General features: G+C 37.6%; 2 protein-coding genes across 2 annotated transcripts; both read left to right on the top strand.

The window, feature by feature from the left end:
• The first annotated feature begins 511 nt into the window (after positions 1–511).
• On the top strand, positions 512–6195 carry LOC129409554 (uncharacterized). Its single transcript, XM_055155983.1, has 8 exons — positions 512–1587; positions 1849–1995; positions 2064–2188; positions 2277–2413; positions 2742–2835; positions 3355–3529; positions 3690–3817; positions 5162–6195. The coding sequence occupies exons 1-8, from the start codon at positions 1425–1427 to the stop codon at positions 5474–5476; spliced, it is 1284 nt and encodes a 427-aa protein (XP_055011958.1). The 5' UTR covers positions 512–1424; the 3' UTR covers positions 5477–6195.
• A 2978-nt stretch (positions 6196–9173) lies between these two features.
• On the top strand, positions 9174–18827 carry LOC129409475 (AMP deaminase 3-like). The gene is made up of 3 exons (XM_055155711.1): positions 9174–9299; positions 12224–12290; positions 18550–18827. Exons 2-3 carry the CDS (start codon positions 12230–12232, stop codon positions 18771–18773), a joined length of 285 nt encoding a protein of 94 aa, XP_055011686.1. The 5' UTR covers positions 9174–9299; positions 12224–12229; the 3' UTR covers positions 18774–18827.
• The last annotated feature ends 27 nt before the right edge of the window (positions 18828–18854 follow it).

Below are 18854 nucleotides of genomic sequence, written 5' to 3'. Positions count from 1 at the left end.
AGAAAATTGTGATTGTTACTTTTTTTCTCTTCTATGCCTTGGCCAAGGAAACTTGAACTATCAGTGAGAACAAAGGTGAATATGTTTGTCGTCTAATCGTATAAAATTTTGCTTTTACATTGACCCTAAACCATTGGAATATCCACAAATCAGAAGAGTTTGTTCGTTTTATATTTGATTAGCACATTCAAAGCAAATACCGCGTCTCAGCTGGGCAGTGAGCTTTAGTAGGGAGGAGTTCACTATAAAGAGTTCACATTATCTGCGACGGCACATTAAGCTCAGTTTTGTAACAGAATAAATTATTTAAGTCAATTCGGACTGTTCTAAATGTTTTCATACACCACCAAAGATATCAGTTCAGTGCTTGTGTTTACAATTCAAGCAGCTAAAGTGACTAAGTGCTGGCGCTTCTTTGTGTGTGGACGCGTTATGACCTGCTCTGATTGAAAAACAAATCTAGCGACTGAAAAGTACGTAATCTAAGCTTTTAAAAATGATATAACATTTATATGTTTAGATAAGTATGGCAGTGATAAAAGCGATAAATTGCATTGTTATGCTAAATATGGCTACCTCAAAAGCGATGCACACATTGTCTGCATAAACGAAGGCTTTAGTAAAAAGTACTTTTGAATTAGGCTGCACTCACACTAGGGCTTTAGAACTGTGCCCAAACACGGATCGCCCCTAAAGCGCGGTACGTTTGTGACGTGTGAGCGCAATCGAACCGTGCTTAAGCACGGCATGGTTGGGACTTTGGCCCGATTGGAGGAGGTGGGTCAAAGCACGACACGGAGCTCATGTACACGCACATGCACGACTTTATTATACGAGCCCTGTCAGGTGCGCTCATGTCACTCAGGAGAAAAACTGGATAATATCTGCTCCAAAATACACTGCAACCCCACCTGGTCTCACCTTCAATATGGACAAACCGAAGTTTAGCTGCCTCTCCTCTCCGGTTGTCATCACTGCTCCGTGCTGTTTTTATATCCATAAACTCACGGAGGAGCGCAGGACGCACATGAACCTCGCTATTTAATAGATGTTTCTGCCGCTAACAGATATTTTCTCCGCTAAAAGCGTTAGCACATGTAAACAAACAGCGCCATGTGATGACGTCATCGGGCCGTGGCCCGGTTCGGATGTGCAAGTGTGAGTGTGGAACATAGAAGGGCCATAGGACCCTACACAATCGTTCTTGAGCACGGCACGGATCTAAAGTTTTAGTGTGATAAATAATGGCACTCTTATTAGTGCATCTTCAGTTTGTTTTGTTTTTGTCAGACTTTGGGAGCAAGGTGAGATCTGACACATAAACGCATTTATTTATTTGTGCTTGTTTAAGGCAAATATCCTGAGCATAATCAGCAAAGCACACCCCACCATAGTATTCCATATAATATGATACAGTATATGAAATGTTTTATTTTATTCAAGCCTATTCCTGTTTTTTCCACCTTTTTTTTAAACTTTTTTTTTTCTCCAGGAAATCATTCACAATGTTGTTCAAAGTGCAATACCAAGGGAAGAAGAAGTACATAAAAATGAATGGCATTTCATTCCCTTCATTTCTTAAGGAAGGTAAGATTCACACAATTTATGCAATAGATTTATTTTATACATATTTCTAATTAATTTACCATTTTTTACACTGCTAATTCACTTTGTGCTGCATTTTAATGTATTAAAAGTGCTACACAGATGAGCTTTGATTGGATATATTGAAAGCATTTTTCTATAATATAAAATAATAGTTATCTGGAAAACGAGGTTTTAAGAGTTTTATTTCTTTTTATGGTCTGAACTTCCTGTGCTCTGTGCGTGTTATCTTTTTTTCTTAAGCCAAAGAAAAGTTTGGAATTCTTAGTGAAACTAGTGTGTATTTGCTGGATGAAACTGGAACGGAGGTTGATGAAGAGGTGTTTAGTGACATCATTGAAGAGAATCCAAACATGGCTTGGACTATTGTTGGTGAACATTCAGTCACAGGTAAACATTAAAGGACTACACTATAAAACAACTTTGCCTTGTACATAATATCCCCATTTCTTTTTTAGAGTCGCCTGCTCGATCTTTCTGTACGGACACGGCGTCTGTAACATCACAGTCGTCAGAGTCTGGTGAATCATTCGCATCACCAGAGAGGCTGCGGTTGGATGAAAACACTTTAGAAGCCAAAGAGGTAATCTGATACATATATGCATTTTTTAACAAATGTGAGCTAAAATAAGTGGGTAATGTCTTTGAATACTCCTTTATTTTTTGTCTAGCTTGTCAAAGATATTTTGGAGTCAAAAGCAGGGGGGGAGAAAATTCTAAAGGAATACCAACAGACCAGAGAAATAAAAGATCAAGTACGAAGGAAGCTTGTCAACATTCTTGTTACCAACATGGTGGAGAAACATGGGTAAGCAAAGTGTAAATGTGCTGATTGCTTTTAACACAGCTGATACATAATGCTTTTACACATTCACTTACAGTTGTGTGATAAGGCAGAAAATATTGCTGTCAATGAGTGAACTTGCACACATACAGACATACTTTTAATCAGTGCAATTTAAGAATAAAATTGTCCTAATTCTGCTTCAAACGTTGTTTTACTCATAGAAGATTAGCTTCTTGATATGAACCCCCCTTGCTTATCTTTAACTGTTTGAAATGGTTAGATCTAGTTACTATAGCATGTTCAACCTGTAGTTACAAATGACTTTTTCTTCTTCATTTTTACAACTTAGAAATGTTCCGCCCATGGACATAAGGACCAAATATGCAATGGGCATCGTGGCCCTTTTCCCTTCGCTTAAGGATCCCTACTCTCAAAAAGGATATGTGAGTAATAGAACTACAATCAAAGTGTTTTTCTTATAAACATTACAGGGCTTAATGCAGGCCTCAATTAATGTCTGCCTTTGTTTGTTTTCAGGAAATTTTTTTTGATGCAAGCAGCAATGACGGTTATATTGCTTGTTAAAAAAACATTCAGCGAGAACTTCGTCTCGGTAAAAGGAGAAGCAGCTCTTCAGATAACGCCAAAGAAAAGGGGCCCGAGGTTGAAAGAGTGGTGACCACAGATCAACAGTTGGATGGGGACCAGTGTTTGGAGGCCATATCTCTTCTGAAGCACAGCACAGATGCAGAGCAGATCTTTGTGAAAATGAAACAAACCTTTCAATACAGACAGAAACTGATTCATGATCCAGAGAAGTCCAGCACAGTGTTCAATGTCTTTCCTAGGTTCCTTGATACCAAAGGATTGGTAAGTTTATAACTATTTTAAAAAACAAAATGGTAACTGTATTGCAGGAAAACATTTACACTATTGCTGTTTTATTGTTTTTCCTACAACAGATCTTGCAAGACTTCCAGCTGCTGTTTGGAGAGGAAACGTCAGCAAAGCTTTTGGAAAAATGGGGAACCTTACTGAAGATCAAAATCATAAAAGAAGCAAATAACCTCACCAAAACACCCATGCTTGAATCTCTCATCCAAGCTGCCGAGGGGAACCCAGGTGAAGAGATTTCAGGTAAGCTAATTATGATTTGGATTGGTAAAAAGTGTATGTCATTTTAGCTATAATGTTCCATAGTTTGGCATTGAACTTATTCATCTGTTCATTTTTAAATAAGGTTTTAACTTTTTATTTCTGGAGCCATGCAGCTGACTGAAGTTTTCCCCTTTTTCAGCCTGGGATAGTGACATGTCTTCGCTGCTGCTGCTGGTGTATCTCCTGCCTCCTCCACCTGGCGGCAAGAAAAGACCTGTGAAGGTCGGTGTACGGGAAGCAGTGGATCATGTTGTCAAGTTTCACAAGGTCAGTGAGTTCAGATTCCTGTCACTTTTAAAAATATTATTTTAGTTATACTATATTTAATTTCCACCTATTAACATTTGTTACCACAATTGATGTTTCCTCATGCATCATTAAGGCTGTCGGTAATAATTATTTCATTAGTTGACTGTTGCTAGTGAATATATTTTTTTGACTAGTCAAACAATTATTTCTATTAAACACTGACACATTTTCAACCAAGTAAAGGTTGAAATATGGTGACCACTGAATATACACTTTATTTGTAATATCCTCTTTCTCACTGCCATTGCTATAAACATGACTTTTATGTCATGACTTAACATGGCTTTTTTACTATGTCAGAGAACTATTGCATTTACTAAAATATAATTACCATTTTAATATTCTACTAGTCACTATTGGTTAATCCCTTGTTGCAAGTATATCCACAGGATAAGAAATGAGAAATTAAATTAGCTAAAATAAAGGCCCTTTGTTAGAGCCATAATTTAATTTATTAAATAGTTATTTTATATTTTACCATACATTCATATTTTATTATACCTTAAAAACAATTATTAAAATATTATTCTTAAAATTATAGAAATGTTAAAATGATTTATTTTCAGTCCTAATTTAAGTTACTTCAGTCAATTTGTCTTTTGGTTTATAGCGTAAGAGGGTGGGTCCAGGTAAGAGGGTGTGTCCTAGGTAGGTAAATTAGGTCAAATAATCGGGTCAAATAGGGAGACAGGTGTGTGGGGAGAATGGCATTGTGGAGGGCGACCGACACGGTCTTTGACCGCACCGCACCGCACTGAACTGCATACGCTGAAAATCTGCAAATAAAAGAAATCAAACGAACTACGGACTACGTGAGTTTTTGTACATTTCGTGTGAGTCAAGAAGCGGACGCCCTAAGGATGGTTATTTACATGTGTTACAGCTCATGTTAAACTAGAAGCCATAACGCCCTTAAAGCATTTTAAAAGTCTTAATCACAATTTTATTGGTAGAGGGAATTTAAGTTTAGTTCAAAAGATTATGGCACAAAAACTCATAATGGCACAGTCCAGCTGAAACTCATGAAAATGCCAAAAAAAACAGAAAATGTTTTTACACAAAATGTTCTACTTTCAGATCACTTTGCATTTACTTTAACTTTAGTTGTTTTTAATCAGTCATCATAAATATATATGTAATATATTGTTAAATGTTTAATTTTTTATTTATTGAAGTTGCAATGAAATCTAAAATTTCAAAAAATGTGCTCAAAAAGTCTTAATAAGTATTAAATTTCACTTGAGGCTCCCTGCATATACCCTTATCCACCATTAATGCATGATTTGTTAATCACTTTTACAGTCTTGCCGAAGTCTTCAGGAGGCGACCAGTTCAGAATCAGGGAGACAACCTTACATCCTGGCAGTTGGGACATCGAAAACCAACATTCATGACTACTACATCGTGCTGGATGGGCAACTCCTTCCTTGCAAGGCTAAGTCTTCCCTGTCTGCCTTTGATGAACTTTTCAAGACACATTATGTGTTTGGCATCACTTATGATCAGGCCCTTAACAATATGTACACATTTGTGCAGACCACTATCTACAACATTGATGTGGGACATTGTCATGAAAGCCCCAGGGTGAAGGATGTTAGGGCAAAAGTCTTGAGTTAAGATAATCTATCATGGGTTTTAGGTGCGTTGTATGCAAGTTAATATTCAGTTATGTTAAGGAATTGGTTCGACATCTCAAGTTTAAGCATGCATTTTATCCCGGTAAAAGGTTCCTTCTGACTTGTGATCAAAGTGGATGTGGTCAGAAATTCCAGACATATTCAGGCTTTAGAAGGCATCTTAACGCTAAACATGGCAATGGCAATGATGATGATGTTGATGATGGTGCTGATGAGGATGAACCAGTCACTCCGATTCTTTCTGATGAGCCAAATGTTTCAAGTTATGATAATCAGACAAATGTGTTTTCAAGTTATGAAACCGAAAATCCAGAAATGTCTACTAATGCTACAGGAAACAGACAAAATACTCAAGAAATGTGTGCATCCCTCATTGCAAAACTTAAAAGCAAAGGTGTGCCTTCTACAGTTGTCACATCTGTCATTGAGAATTTGGAGGAGCTTGTACACGAACTTCATTCAAATATTAAAGAAGATGTTACTAACTTGGTTCCTGATGATACAGATACACAGGCAAAATTGAAAACTTATTTTGAAAGCCTTGAAAATCCATTTACATGTGTAAATACAGAGACAAAGTGGAAAAAATACTTCCATGATAAGTGTGGTATGGTGGAACCTGTTGAGATCCCACTTGGAGTGAGATATGACATCAGAAGGAACAGAGTTTCAGGCACATATGACCAAGTACCTGTAAAAGATAAATTTGTGTATGTCCCTGTCCTAGAAACTCTTAAGTTTATACTTTCCAACAAAGAAATTACAAACTACATTGTTCAACCTTGTGAAGAGAGGGGTGTCTACAAAGATTTTTGTGATGGTTCATATTTTAAAGGTCACCCACTGTTCTCTCAGCAAAAAAAATTCACTCCAAATACAATTGTTTTTTGATGAATTTGAAACTGCAAATCCACTTGGGTCAAAACATGGTATCCACAAGATTGGATGTATTTACTTTATTTTACGAAATTTTCCTCCTAAGATAAATTCCGCCCTGATGAATATTCATCTCATTTCACTTTTTCATAGTGACGATATTAAAAAGTATGGGATCAATGCAATTCTGGAGCCACTGTTGAGTGATTTAAAAGTCCTCGAGACGCAGGGTATTAATGTTCCTTCTTTTAATGAACTTGTTTATGGTACAATTGCACAAGTAACTGGAGATAATCTAGGGTTGCACACACTTCTTGGGTATGTTCAGTCTTTCACTGCAAACTATTACTGCCGCTTTTGTTTAGCAGATAAGGAAATATGCCAAACTGTTTTCTGTGATGATGATACAAACATAACATTACGCTGTAAAGAATTACATGCTCAGCACTGCAAGGATGTTGAAGAGGACTCTGCTATCCCCTCCTCCTTTGGTGTTAAGCAGTCATGCTTATTGAATGATCTGAAGTACTTCAATGTTTCAGAAAATTATGCAGTTGACATAATGCATGATGTGCTTGAAGGAGTTGCACAACTTGAGATAAAGCTTTTTTTAGGGTACCTTTTAGAAAAAAGTTTTTTAACACTGGAGGAAGTCAGTAATAGGATCTATGCATACAATTTTGGTTGTGTTGAAAGAAAAAATCGTCCAACAAGGATCAATATGGAGCAAACTGGAAATGGGATTGGCCTTAATGCCATACAAACTCTTTGTTTGGTTCGGAATATACCTTTGCTTTTTGGGGATTTAGTGCAAGAAGGTGACACACACTGGAAACTGCTTTTACTGTTATTGCAAATAATAAACATCATATTCTCCCCTATAATAACTGAGGGCATGACCATTTGCCTAAAACATCTCATTATGGATCACCATAGTCTTTTTCAAAATGTTGTACCCAAATCGAAGATTAATCCCTAAACACCATTTTATGATCCATTATCCCCGTGTCATTCGAAAAATAGGTCCTATTCTTCATTTCTGGGCAATGCGATTTGAAGCCAAGCATCGTTTTTTTTAAAAACACAGTCAAAAATTTAAAAATTTTAAAAAACATTACTAAATCCTTGGCCCAAGCACACCAACTGTCTATTGCTTTCCACTGGGAATCTTCACCATTTAAAAATATTGACACTGGACCTGTGAAATGTGTAAAACTTCACAACATGATTAATGGTGAAATTATTGCGAACAGTTTGCATGTTGAGATAGACTCTGAAGTACATGTAGCCTCTTGGATCACTTGTTTTGGTACAGAATATCGTTCTGGTCTTATGGTCTGTTCAACAGTAGAGGAGGGGATGCCAGTATTTAGTCAAATAAAAGACATTTTTGGGTTTGGTCAGGAGTTTTATTTTTGTAACAGTAGAGTTTGAAACACTTGGTTTTGCAGAACATTTTCATTCCTACCATGTCCTTCAGTTGGATGAAGGAAATGTGTCACTGTTTAAAGTTGACCAGCTGCGGTTCTTTAAACCATTTGATTTACAGACAACTTATGGGTTTGACAAAGATGATTATTATGTTGTACCTGTTCATGTGTTTTTGTAAACAAGTTGTACATTCTCAATAGCAGCAACAAAAAGGCATGTTAATATTGCCTTTTCAGATTTAAGTTACCTGCTTGAATGTATTTGCATTGTTCAATGCAATGTAAATTTGCAGTTTTTCAAAAATATTGTTGCCAAATAAACTTAATTGACTGCATTGGATCTAATTTTTATTTGATTGTATGTTAATTTTGCTCTTGTGATTTAACTAATTATGGGTTGTATTGCATTTCTAAATTAGACTCTACATAGTGGTCAAATGACACTAAATAGTTTAGTAAATTTACTCTTTACAGTGATGGTTTTACACTTTTTAGTGCCCAAATGACACCAAATTGGATTATAATTTTACTCTTCACAGTGGTCAAGCAACACTAATTTAGATAAAAACTATGAATTTCATAGAGGCCAATTAACACCAAACTAGATTATATTTTTACTCTTTAAAGTGACTGATTAACACTTTATTGTGATTAGAATATACTCTTTACAGAGTTTAGAATATACACTTTATAGAGTTTAAAAAAACACTAAGACAGAGTCTGTGACCGACAGATAAGAGTACATTTTTACACTTTTAGTGTTGGAATTTTAACTCTAGATTAGTGTTCAGATAAAACTCTGAGGACAGTGTTGAATGTACACCGAAATCTTGGACTCAAATACACACCGAGATTGGTGTTGAATGTACTCTTAAAGTGTAACATATACACTGTCATTTTTGCTGTGTACTAACTACTTCTACAACTACTAATACTACTGCTACTACTACGATTATTTTTACCTGTCCCCATTAAGTATCTTAAGTATGACTGACCTGTAGAATGGTGTGATGTTCTGAAACACCGCGACACTCTTGTTTTAGTTTAATCGGATGTTTATGCAAATTGGGGGCGGGGTCTGTAGTTTGATGACAGGTGTACGTGAGGGGAGCGGTGCCACTGAGCAAGAAGGACGCAGCAGAGGACCTGGGTAGAGAAGAGATGACATCACTCTGGATAAAGGATAAATAGGATGCGCCCTGGGAATAAAGTAAAAAAAAAAAAAAAAATCTAATCAGATTTTTTTTTTTTTTTTTTTTTCTTTCAGGGCACGTGTCATTATTTTGATCTGATAACTCTCATGACGTCACTTTCAGTTTACGTTAGATATGCAAATGAGGGGGCGGGGCCGCTCGTGTCCTAACTGTCCCGCACTTCCTCAAACTCTGCAGACTCTACATCAGCTAAGCCCTGGTTTAGACCTGGTTTAGTCCTGTTTTAGTCCTGTTTAAGTTCCAGTTCTGTCCTGTTTCTGGAGTTTAGCCTTACCTTCAAACGGTGAGCGACTTTTTAAACTTTGTTACTCAAACTTTGCATGATGCTGCAGGTAAACTTTGACCTGGTTTAGTTCTTAGTGGTGTCCTGTCCTTTTCATGGGTCAATCCTTGGTTGGTGCAGGTAGATCTTTTAGTCCTGGTTTAGTCCTGGTTTAGTTCTGGTTCAGACCCAGTTTAAACCTGATTTAGTCCATTGATTCTATTATTAGACCCAGGTCTAAAGAGGGTCCAGATAACAGATAAGAGTCCACAGTGTCCATACCAAGTCCTAAATAGGAACTAGGAATTTAGAAGTAAAACTCTTTCCAAATGTACTTTTCTCATGTTTTTATGATTTGCATTTCTATTTCAATGTGTGTATATATATATATATATATATATATATATATATATATATAATATGCTTTTTTTTTTTTTTTAAACACCTACCTACCTTATCACAGACTCTTTGACTGTTTCATTTGGATAGTATACTTGCTGTCCAGCCAGAAACACATGCTTTGCCTAAACTTTACAAAGATGTTGTAAAAGGGACTGGATGCTCAGGGAAATACCGGAGCAATAACATACACTGTGTTATTGTGAACAGTTTAACATTGTACATTTAAGGGGTGTGCAGGCACAGAAGGAGGGCGTGTCTGTGTTTGACTGAAATTATGTAACTCTGAACACTCAAGAACAAGACCATTACACAAGTATTATGAAAGGATCAAACAGAAATGTATCCTAATCGTGACAATGAATTTTAATGTAGTTTTAGTCTCATTCCTTTAAAGTGCCCATATGACGCTATTTTCTGATCTATGTTATAATGTTGTTTTGTCATCACAAACATACCTGGAGTACCTGTTTTGTTTCCTTCACACATGCTTAATTCACAAACCTTCCATATTCAGACTGAGTTCTTCTCTCAGACAAAAAACACTCTGTTCCACTTTGTCGGATGTCATGTGGTAATACAGCAAGTGCTCGACTGTGTTTTTAAACTGCTTACACTTTCACTAGAACCATTTGGATAATTTCAGCCCTGAAATTGTCAGTCTTTACTGAACTAAAGGTATATAGGGAGTTGTTACCTTGAAAACTACTACTCCATGACATCACAAGGTGGAACAGATCATTTTTAGCTTTGAAAATGTAGACAAACTAATAAGGGATTACTCAGCCATGTGTGAATGAAACAAAACTCAATTCCGGGTATGTTTTTGAGGAGGTAACAACATTATAACATGCCTTAAAGCCCACAAGAGTTAATTTTGCGTAATATTAGACCTTTTAGTAACATGCTATTATTTTTGGTCAAAACTGAATAAAAATAGTTTCACAAAATTAAATGTCATGTTTTTAGTTGTCTGAAGTCTATGTGTCTGACTGTCTATTCATAGTAAGAAACATGCATCATTTTAGCAATTAAAACACCTCTCATTAAATTAATACAAGATATACAAGCTTAAAAAGACCAGTGCAGACTAGCGTTGACTATGCTCGTAAAAAAAAGTACGCCCTAAAACGTAATGCTTAAATGTCTGTGTCTTTTATAGAAGGAGTTGCGTCTCAGGTCTGAAGATTAGACCTGGTCTGACTGGTTCCTCTGGTCACTGTGAAAATTGTTTGTTTATGTCAAATCCATAACTAATATTGAAACTATACTCATATGAACAAGAAAAAATATATCAGAAACATAGACTGCATATTATGGATCTATGAATGGAGATATATATATATATATATATATATATATATATATATATATATATATATATATATATATATATATATATATATATATATATATATATATATATACACACATATATATATATATATATACACACATATATATATATATATATACACATACACACATATATTATATATACACATATACACACACATACACATATATATATACATACATACATACATGTATGTATGTATGTATGTATGTATGTATGTATCCTTTTGGTATTGAGCCACAAAACTATGTGTACCTGCCTGGTACTGCTCTGTTAGACTCAGACTTTGTTGAGACCTGTCAGACATGGGCGAATATTCCTCTCCTGCTCTCCCCCGTTACCCCCGCTCTTCACCCATACCTCTCTCTTTTTCTCATTCCCCTCGTACCCCCCCTTTTTCCTCCTCCTGCTCTCTTTTTTCTCTCCCCCTCTCTCTCTCCATCTCCAATTTAATCTATATCTCCTTCTCTTTTTTCTGAATCTATCCACAGACAGTTCCTTTTTTTGGTCTTTTGTGGTTCAAGTGCTTCCTGTCCTCTCTTTGTGCCCTTATATGGACTCCTCTTAGTAACAAGGTTGTGGGTTAGACTGCTGATGTCTCTGAGTGGAGTGTGCGTGACCTCTCTGTGATACTGTGGTAGAGTTCTGTCTCCTCTCAGTAAGGAGTAGGGCTAGGTATCATTAAGAAGTTGCTGATATGATACATATCTCAATAAACAGAATACAATGCGATATATACCTTGATACAGTGCACTTTCGATTCGATACAATACATTTCAAATCAATTCAATACAGTTCAATAGAAATAAAGACTAAATCATGGCTGTGATATTAAAAGTCTTTATTAAATGATCTCTTGTGTAAAAGTTTATATGAAACACACCCATTTTAGTCATCAAAATGGTGAAAATGTCAAATGTGTTGCATAAAAAAGTTTCCTTCCTCATTACAAACAACAAAACTGTAGCGCTGTAACAAAATCATTTAGCAAAATATACCAAAATACTCTTGGCGACATATTGATACAACAGCGCCCGATATCCATACTGTATGATCACATTAAATTATATGCTGTATTGATATTTTGATATTTTTGCACACCCCTAGTAAGAGTTTGACTCCCTTGTGACAGTGACCAAGTGGTTTTCCAGAGGTTGAGTTTGACTTCTGATCTCTCTGTGTTTTTCAGGTGAAAATGAGTCGCAGAGATGCTCCGCTCCGTAAACAGATGACCACGACTGCCTGCTTTGAGAACGGTATGACTCAAACACAGAAGAGCGCCCCCTACAGGCCGTTACAGTGTGTGTTGTTTCTGAGCAGTCAGTAAATAATAACAACCAAGACAAAAACAAAACATAACATTTAAAATGTTTGAATTGTTGAATTGAATTATAATTAAACCAATATTGGATTTAAACGCTCACTTCATATTTGGAGCTAAACTTATGATTTTATTTTGTTTTTGTTGAATTAAATCCAAATAAATTTTTAATTTGAATTAGTTTGGTTTTATTTTATTTTAAATCTGTCCTTTAAACATTTAACATACTACAATATTTATAGCCAAAGCTCATTTGCAAACAGGGCTTTTAAACACACAAGGTTCACTTTTTGGATTTAACATTATAATAATAAAAAATTTAATCTTCTGGACAGAGATTGTGCACAAGTTTAATACCTTGAAAATGTATCCTCTGCATTTAACCCATCCTTCTGTGTCTGGGTTAGACTTGCATTTGACCCACCTGCATTTGACCCTTCCTAAAGTGTCTCTGGGTCGAACCTCACTGGAGGATGGGTGAGGTGTTATTTATGAGGAGGTGACACAGAGTTTCCACCTTTGTATCTTTAAATAGAGCTGCTCCTGTTAGGCAGCTGCGGCACTGCTCATGAGCAATGCACTGAAGGGGGAGAGAGGGAGAAAGAGGGCAACAAACGGAGGGGGGAGGAGGGCAACACACTGAAGGAGGAAGAGAGAGACTTTAGAAGGAGGAGACCACAGCTCCAGAGTCACTGTAGGAAAGAGAGAGAGAGACAGGTTTATGCTCCGGTGTTCACTGTCAGCAGCAGAGTGAGTGACTTCAGTGAGGACAGATAAAGACAGTCTGTAATAGCAGGAGATAAAGATTTAAATAGAAGGAAAGATAAGAAGTTTAACATAAAAAAGAGAGATAGAAGCTGCTCTGGACTTGACCATGGACCAGAACTCTGAAGGTAAGACTCTGTGTGTGGAGGACAGAGGAGAAGAAGAGAGATGAAGAAAAGGAGAGGACAAGAGGAGAAAGAAAGATAACAAATAAAGATAAAGATAACCCTGACCTAGTGCAGGCCCAGAGCCCTCAGACGAGCAGAGGAACAGGTGAAGAAGCTCAGAGTGTGGGTTTCGGAGTCAGGTCTGAAGCTCTGGGGGAATGGAAGAGTCTGTCCTAATTATAATAGAGCCTTAATTGTTCCTGTGTGTGTCCTCTGCATTTGACCCATCCTTCAGTGTGTCTGGGTTAAACCTGTCAGGAGCAGTGAGACTCCTCTCCAGATCTAGAGATAGTCTTGATCAGGACTATCTTAGCTGGAGGAATTAACATATTGTGCATGTTTTGGGTTAATTGAGGAAACTTGTGTGCTTGGAGGAGACATAGATGATTCATTCATTCATAAGAGACCAAGTTCATCACATCAGAGCTTTAAGTGTAATTATGACAAGTATACATCTGGACTGAGAGCAGGGGGCAGATCCGGACCAGGATGCTGGCTCAGATCTGGAAGTTGCGTTGTTGTTGTTGTTGTAGTTTCTGGGGCAGACTCTTCATATGTCTCCGGTTCCGCATGTCTTACATATTTGACATGTCTCAGATGCTGGAGCTACCAGGGGACAGTCTTCAGATGGGTGTGTGTGCATGAGGGGGGCTCAGGGTGTGTGTGTGTGTGTGTGTGTGGTGGTGGTGGTCACACACACACACACACACACATACATACATACATATATACATATACACACACATATATATATATATATATGTATATATATGTATATATATGTATATATATGTATATATATATATATATATGTATATATATATATATATGTATATATATGTATATATGTGTATATATATGTATATATATATGTATATATGTATGTGTATATGTATATATATGTATATGTATTATATATGTGTATATATATATATATATATATATGTATGTGTGTGTGTGTGTGTGTGTGTGCGCGCGTTCGTGCGTGCGTGTGTGTGTTTGGCACTGGGTGTGTGAGGAGGTTGTCAGTGGGGTTCCTGGGCTGAGATTTCTTCTCCAAATGACTTCTCATAAAAGTGCTTCCTGACTCTATAAACAACATGGCCGACACATAAACTATGAGACTGAACTCAAACAGAGAGAAAGAATGTATTTAAATATTTACTCTTAGATGCTTAGATGACTTTAAGAACAGCCTCCACTTCAGACACAAACATCTCAGTACATCTATAGGACTGTAGAAACACACTGGGCCCCTCCCCAGATCTTGGTGAAGATTGGGATGTACTGAAATTGTAAACTCACCCAGGCACAGGGAGAAAATGCTAACTCCACACAGGCAAGAAATGGCCCAAGAATCAAACCAAAGATCTGGCTGAGTGGTTTAGTCCTGGTTCAGTCCTGTTTTAGACCTGATTTAGTCTTGGTTTAGTTCTGAGTTCTGAGTTAGTGCTGGTTCAGTAATGATTTAGTTTTAGTTCAGTCCGGGTTCAGTCCTGGTTCACAGTTGGTCTTTCTCAGATTCAGGTCAGACTCAGCTGTTCTCACAAGTTTCAAATACTCCACAAGTGTCCGCAAGTTCACACAGTCCACGTGCACTCTTACTGACTCGTGCACACCCAGCTCTTCGTGCACTCTGGGTGCACAGACAGCAGTAAACAAGAGGTGTGGAAAACTGTCACTGTCCTATTCTGGCATAATGACCAGTAGGACCAATGGGAAGGTTCAGACTTGATTTAATCCTGGTTTAGACCCTGTTTTCGACTCAAATTTAGCCTTGTGTTGTACAGGTTTAGCCCTGATGTAGTGGTGGTTTCATCCTGGTTTAGTCTTGGTTTGACTCTGGTGTGCACCCTGTTTTTGACCCAAGGTTGGCCTTGTTTAATCCAAATTTAGCCCTGGTTTAGCCCTGGTTTAACGCTGGTTTAGTCCTGGTTTAGCCCTAATTTCTGGGTTTAGGCCTGGTTTTGTCTTGGTTCAGTCCTAAGTCAGTCCTGGTTTCATTTGTTTGTTGTTTATACCTATTTTAAACTGGTTTTGGACACAGGTCTTTATGTTAAAATGTCCAGTCCTGGTTTAGATTTGTGTTAATCCTAATATAATCCCTGATTCCTGTATGTGAGTTGTCAGGTTTATATTTAGTCCTTCATTAGTCCTCGGTGCAGGTTTATACCCGGTCTGACCCTGAAGTCACAGAGACCTTCAAAGATCAGCTTTAGTCTGGGCTCCAGTCCAATCTGGGCTCCCATTTCTGTCAACAGTAAATAAACAGATTCTGTCAAACTAACACCAGGAGTCCTCTGAGTCAGATGCACTCCCTGTGCATCAGATACTTTTTTTAAATAAAATACAGCAACAAATCTCTGTACAGATTTATGGTCATAAAAAATGTGATGGTTTGCAGTGGCCCAAAGTTATTCATCATTTACCTTATGCATTTTGAGCATCCTAATTATTTACCACGATGTGTTTATAAGGACTTTTCACTGCCTTCAGAGACCCTCAAAAATAATAAAAAATAAATATTACTACTACTACTAAATACTACTACTACTACTACTACTAGTAATAATAATAATAATAATAATAATAATAATAATAATAATAATAGTAATAGTAATAGTAATAGTAATAGTAATAGTAATAATAATAGTAATAATAATAGTAATAATAATAATTAAGAAAAAAGATTGCATATTGACTTTTAAGCCATATGCGGATTCCATTTTAAAATATTGCAAATTTAAGCAGTAAATGTATTTTAAAAAATGCAGTCAGTTAAATTGTTCTTTAGCTATTTAGTGACCTCATTAAAACCTGCACTGACACATATACAGTCCATATGATACAGTTCTAAATGTTCCTATAGCTGTTCATGTTGTTGTTGATGGAGCTCTCAGTCCCGACCTGGTGGAGACTAGACCCGGACTTGGCAGGACTCTGGTGTGAAGTCTGGTCTAAATTCAGCTCCAGACCTGATCCTGATTGGGGTTTAAATCTGGGTTCAGTCCTGGATCTGAGCCAGACTCTCAGCTGTTTGTGAGGCTCTGGTGACGTGATGGTTGGACCCGATCAGGACAAGATCAAAGACTGAATGAAACATGTGGATTTAAAGAGACAATGTTCTATAAAATTAACTTGTATTAACTTTAAAGGTCCTATATTACTCAAAATGGGCTCTTGTAAGCTTTAAGCCATGAATTTAAATGTTGTTACCCAATCAAAACACATACCTAAAGTTGCTCTTACTATTAAGTCCCTCCCTCTTCAGAGGAAATGATGAAGGCCTGTGGGCGCAGTCTGGTACAGAATAATGTTAATATAATCTTGATATAATCAGAATAATTTTACAGCTAACCGTAAGGTGGGTTCAAATAGGGCTCAGGAGAGATTGCTAGATAACTCAAACATCTCTTTAAATATATCTTTTATAGTGACAGAGGCCCTGAGTAGACTAGGGGTGTGCAAAAGTGTGATGATGCAGTATCGATATCGTGGGCTGCTATATCAATATATCACCAAGAATATTTTTTGGTATATTTTACAACATTATTTTGTTACAGTGCTAAAGTTTTCTTGATTGTTCAGAAGGAAACTCGTTTATGCAACACATTTGACATTTTCACTGTATTTTTTATTGAGCCATATCGAATGGATTTCAGATATATTGTATTGAATCATAAGCTCACTGTATCGAGATATGTATCATATCTTGGCCTATGTATCAAGATATATATTGTATCGTGGCCTGTGTATGCATCGTATCGGTAACTTCTGAATGATAGCCCTAGGGCAGACATTGAATAAAGTCAACATGCAGAGAACACATCTGTGGGAGAGGGGCTGTGGAGAAGAAGAACATACTATGAAATGTTAAATTAAATCTGAAAGAAAAACAACATGCCCTGGTTTTATTCTCACAGAGCTCAGAGTAAAATAGTCCAAAATATGCATTCCTCTGAAATGTGTGTGTGAGAGAGTTCATGGGAAGAATGCAAGGACCACTTTAAAAAACATTTAAGACAAACATGCAGTGAGAGAGAGAGAGAGAGAGAGAGACATACAGAGACATACAGTATATTGATATTTTGATATTTTTTCATATTCCTAGTATAGAATGCAGTGATGTCTGAAACCCATAGACGGTGTGTTTCCCTTGTAGTGCCCCTTAGAGCTGCTCATATTTACACACGACACAAACCTCCATGGACTGTTTTCACTTCTGCAGTATCCTGTGAGGGGAGGTCAAAGGTCACATGTCACTCTGTCATCATGGTGTCAGGCATGTGAGGTTAGAGTTCACATGGAGGGAGCAGAGGTCATGTGATACAATGATGTCGTTGTTTACTGTAAACAAATCTGTTGACACACACCTGAATCAGGGACTGAACCAGAGACTGAAACGGGACTGAAACGGGACTGAACTAGGACTGAACCAGGACTGAACCAGGACTAAACCAGGTCTAAACCACCAAGACTAAATCTGGATTAACTACCACTGAACCAGGACTAAACCAGGTCTGAACCAGATCATAGCAAGTTCTAAACCAGGTCCAAATGAGGTCTAAACTGTAGCACTTTCATCCCACAACAAGAAGGTCCCTGGTTTGATTCCCAGGCCTTTCTGTGTGGTCTTTGCATAATCTTCCTGTGTCTGGGTGGGTTTCCATTCTCTATCAATCCAAAGCATGAACAATAGGTAAAATCCTCCATTTAAGGTAGTCCTGGCCAAGACTAACTTAAGATCTGGAGATGGGTCCCGCTGCTTCTGACGGGTTTAAACAGCTCTCTGGGTAAAACTTGCATTTGACCCATCCTTCAGAAACATTGAGGAATGAGTTCACAGTTCCTACAGGGACAATAAAATGTATCTTAATTTAGCTGCTTTCTCAGAGATGCAGTGACAGTTCCTGTCTCAGAGCATGTCTAACCCTGGCCTATCCCTAGCCTATCCCTGGTTTATCCCTGGTCACTCGTCCAGTCAATGCTCTGGTCTATACCCTAGTCTTGTTTCTGGTCTTTCAGAGATTTATATACAGTTCCCCTGGCAAAGCATGCTTTCCTCTGGTCTTTGGTTGGACCCCTGGTCTGGTCTAAAACCAGTCTAGACCTGGTCTTTGGTTTTGTTTCTGGTCTTTCAGAGATGTATGGTCAATTGCCCGGGCAAAGCATGCCTTACCCTGGTCCAGTGTCTGGTCCGGTCTCTGTTCTGGTCTAACCCCAGTCTAAACCCGGTCTTTGGTCTTGTTTCTGATCTTTCAGAGATGCGTCGGCAGTTCCCCCGGCAGAGCATGTCTGAAGTGGATGAGCGTGTACGGGTTTTGGCTGAGCAGGTTTATGCCTCTGCTCTGAAAGACCAGGACCAGAGAGGAGCCATAGCTCTGTTCACTGTCCACGAAGACTGTCCCATTGAAGTCCACGAGGACCTCCAGAGGACTCTACAGAGGGAGCTGGAGCAGCAGGCCGACCAGTCTGCCAAGAAGTAAGGCTAACCACCCTGCTAAAAGCTAACCACTCTACCACAAAGTACAGACCAGACACAAAGTAAGAGACCCAAAAGTTGTGAA

Source organism: Boleophthalmus pectinirostris, unplaced genomic scaffold, assembly GCF_026225935.1.
Source record: "Boleophthalmus pectinirostris isolate CB_2022bp ecotype Guang Dong unplaced genomic scaffold, ASM2622593v1 HiC_scaffold_2, whole genome shotgun sequence".
Classification (NCBI taxonomy): domain Eukaryota; kingdom Metazoa; phylum Chordata; class Actinopteri; order Gobiiformes; family Gobiidae; genus Boleophthalmus; species Boleophthalmus pectinirostris.
This window is presented reverse-complemented; position numbering and strand designations above follow the sequence as displayed.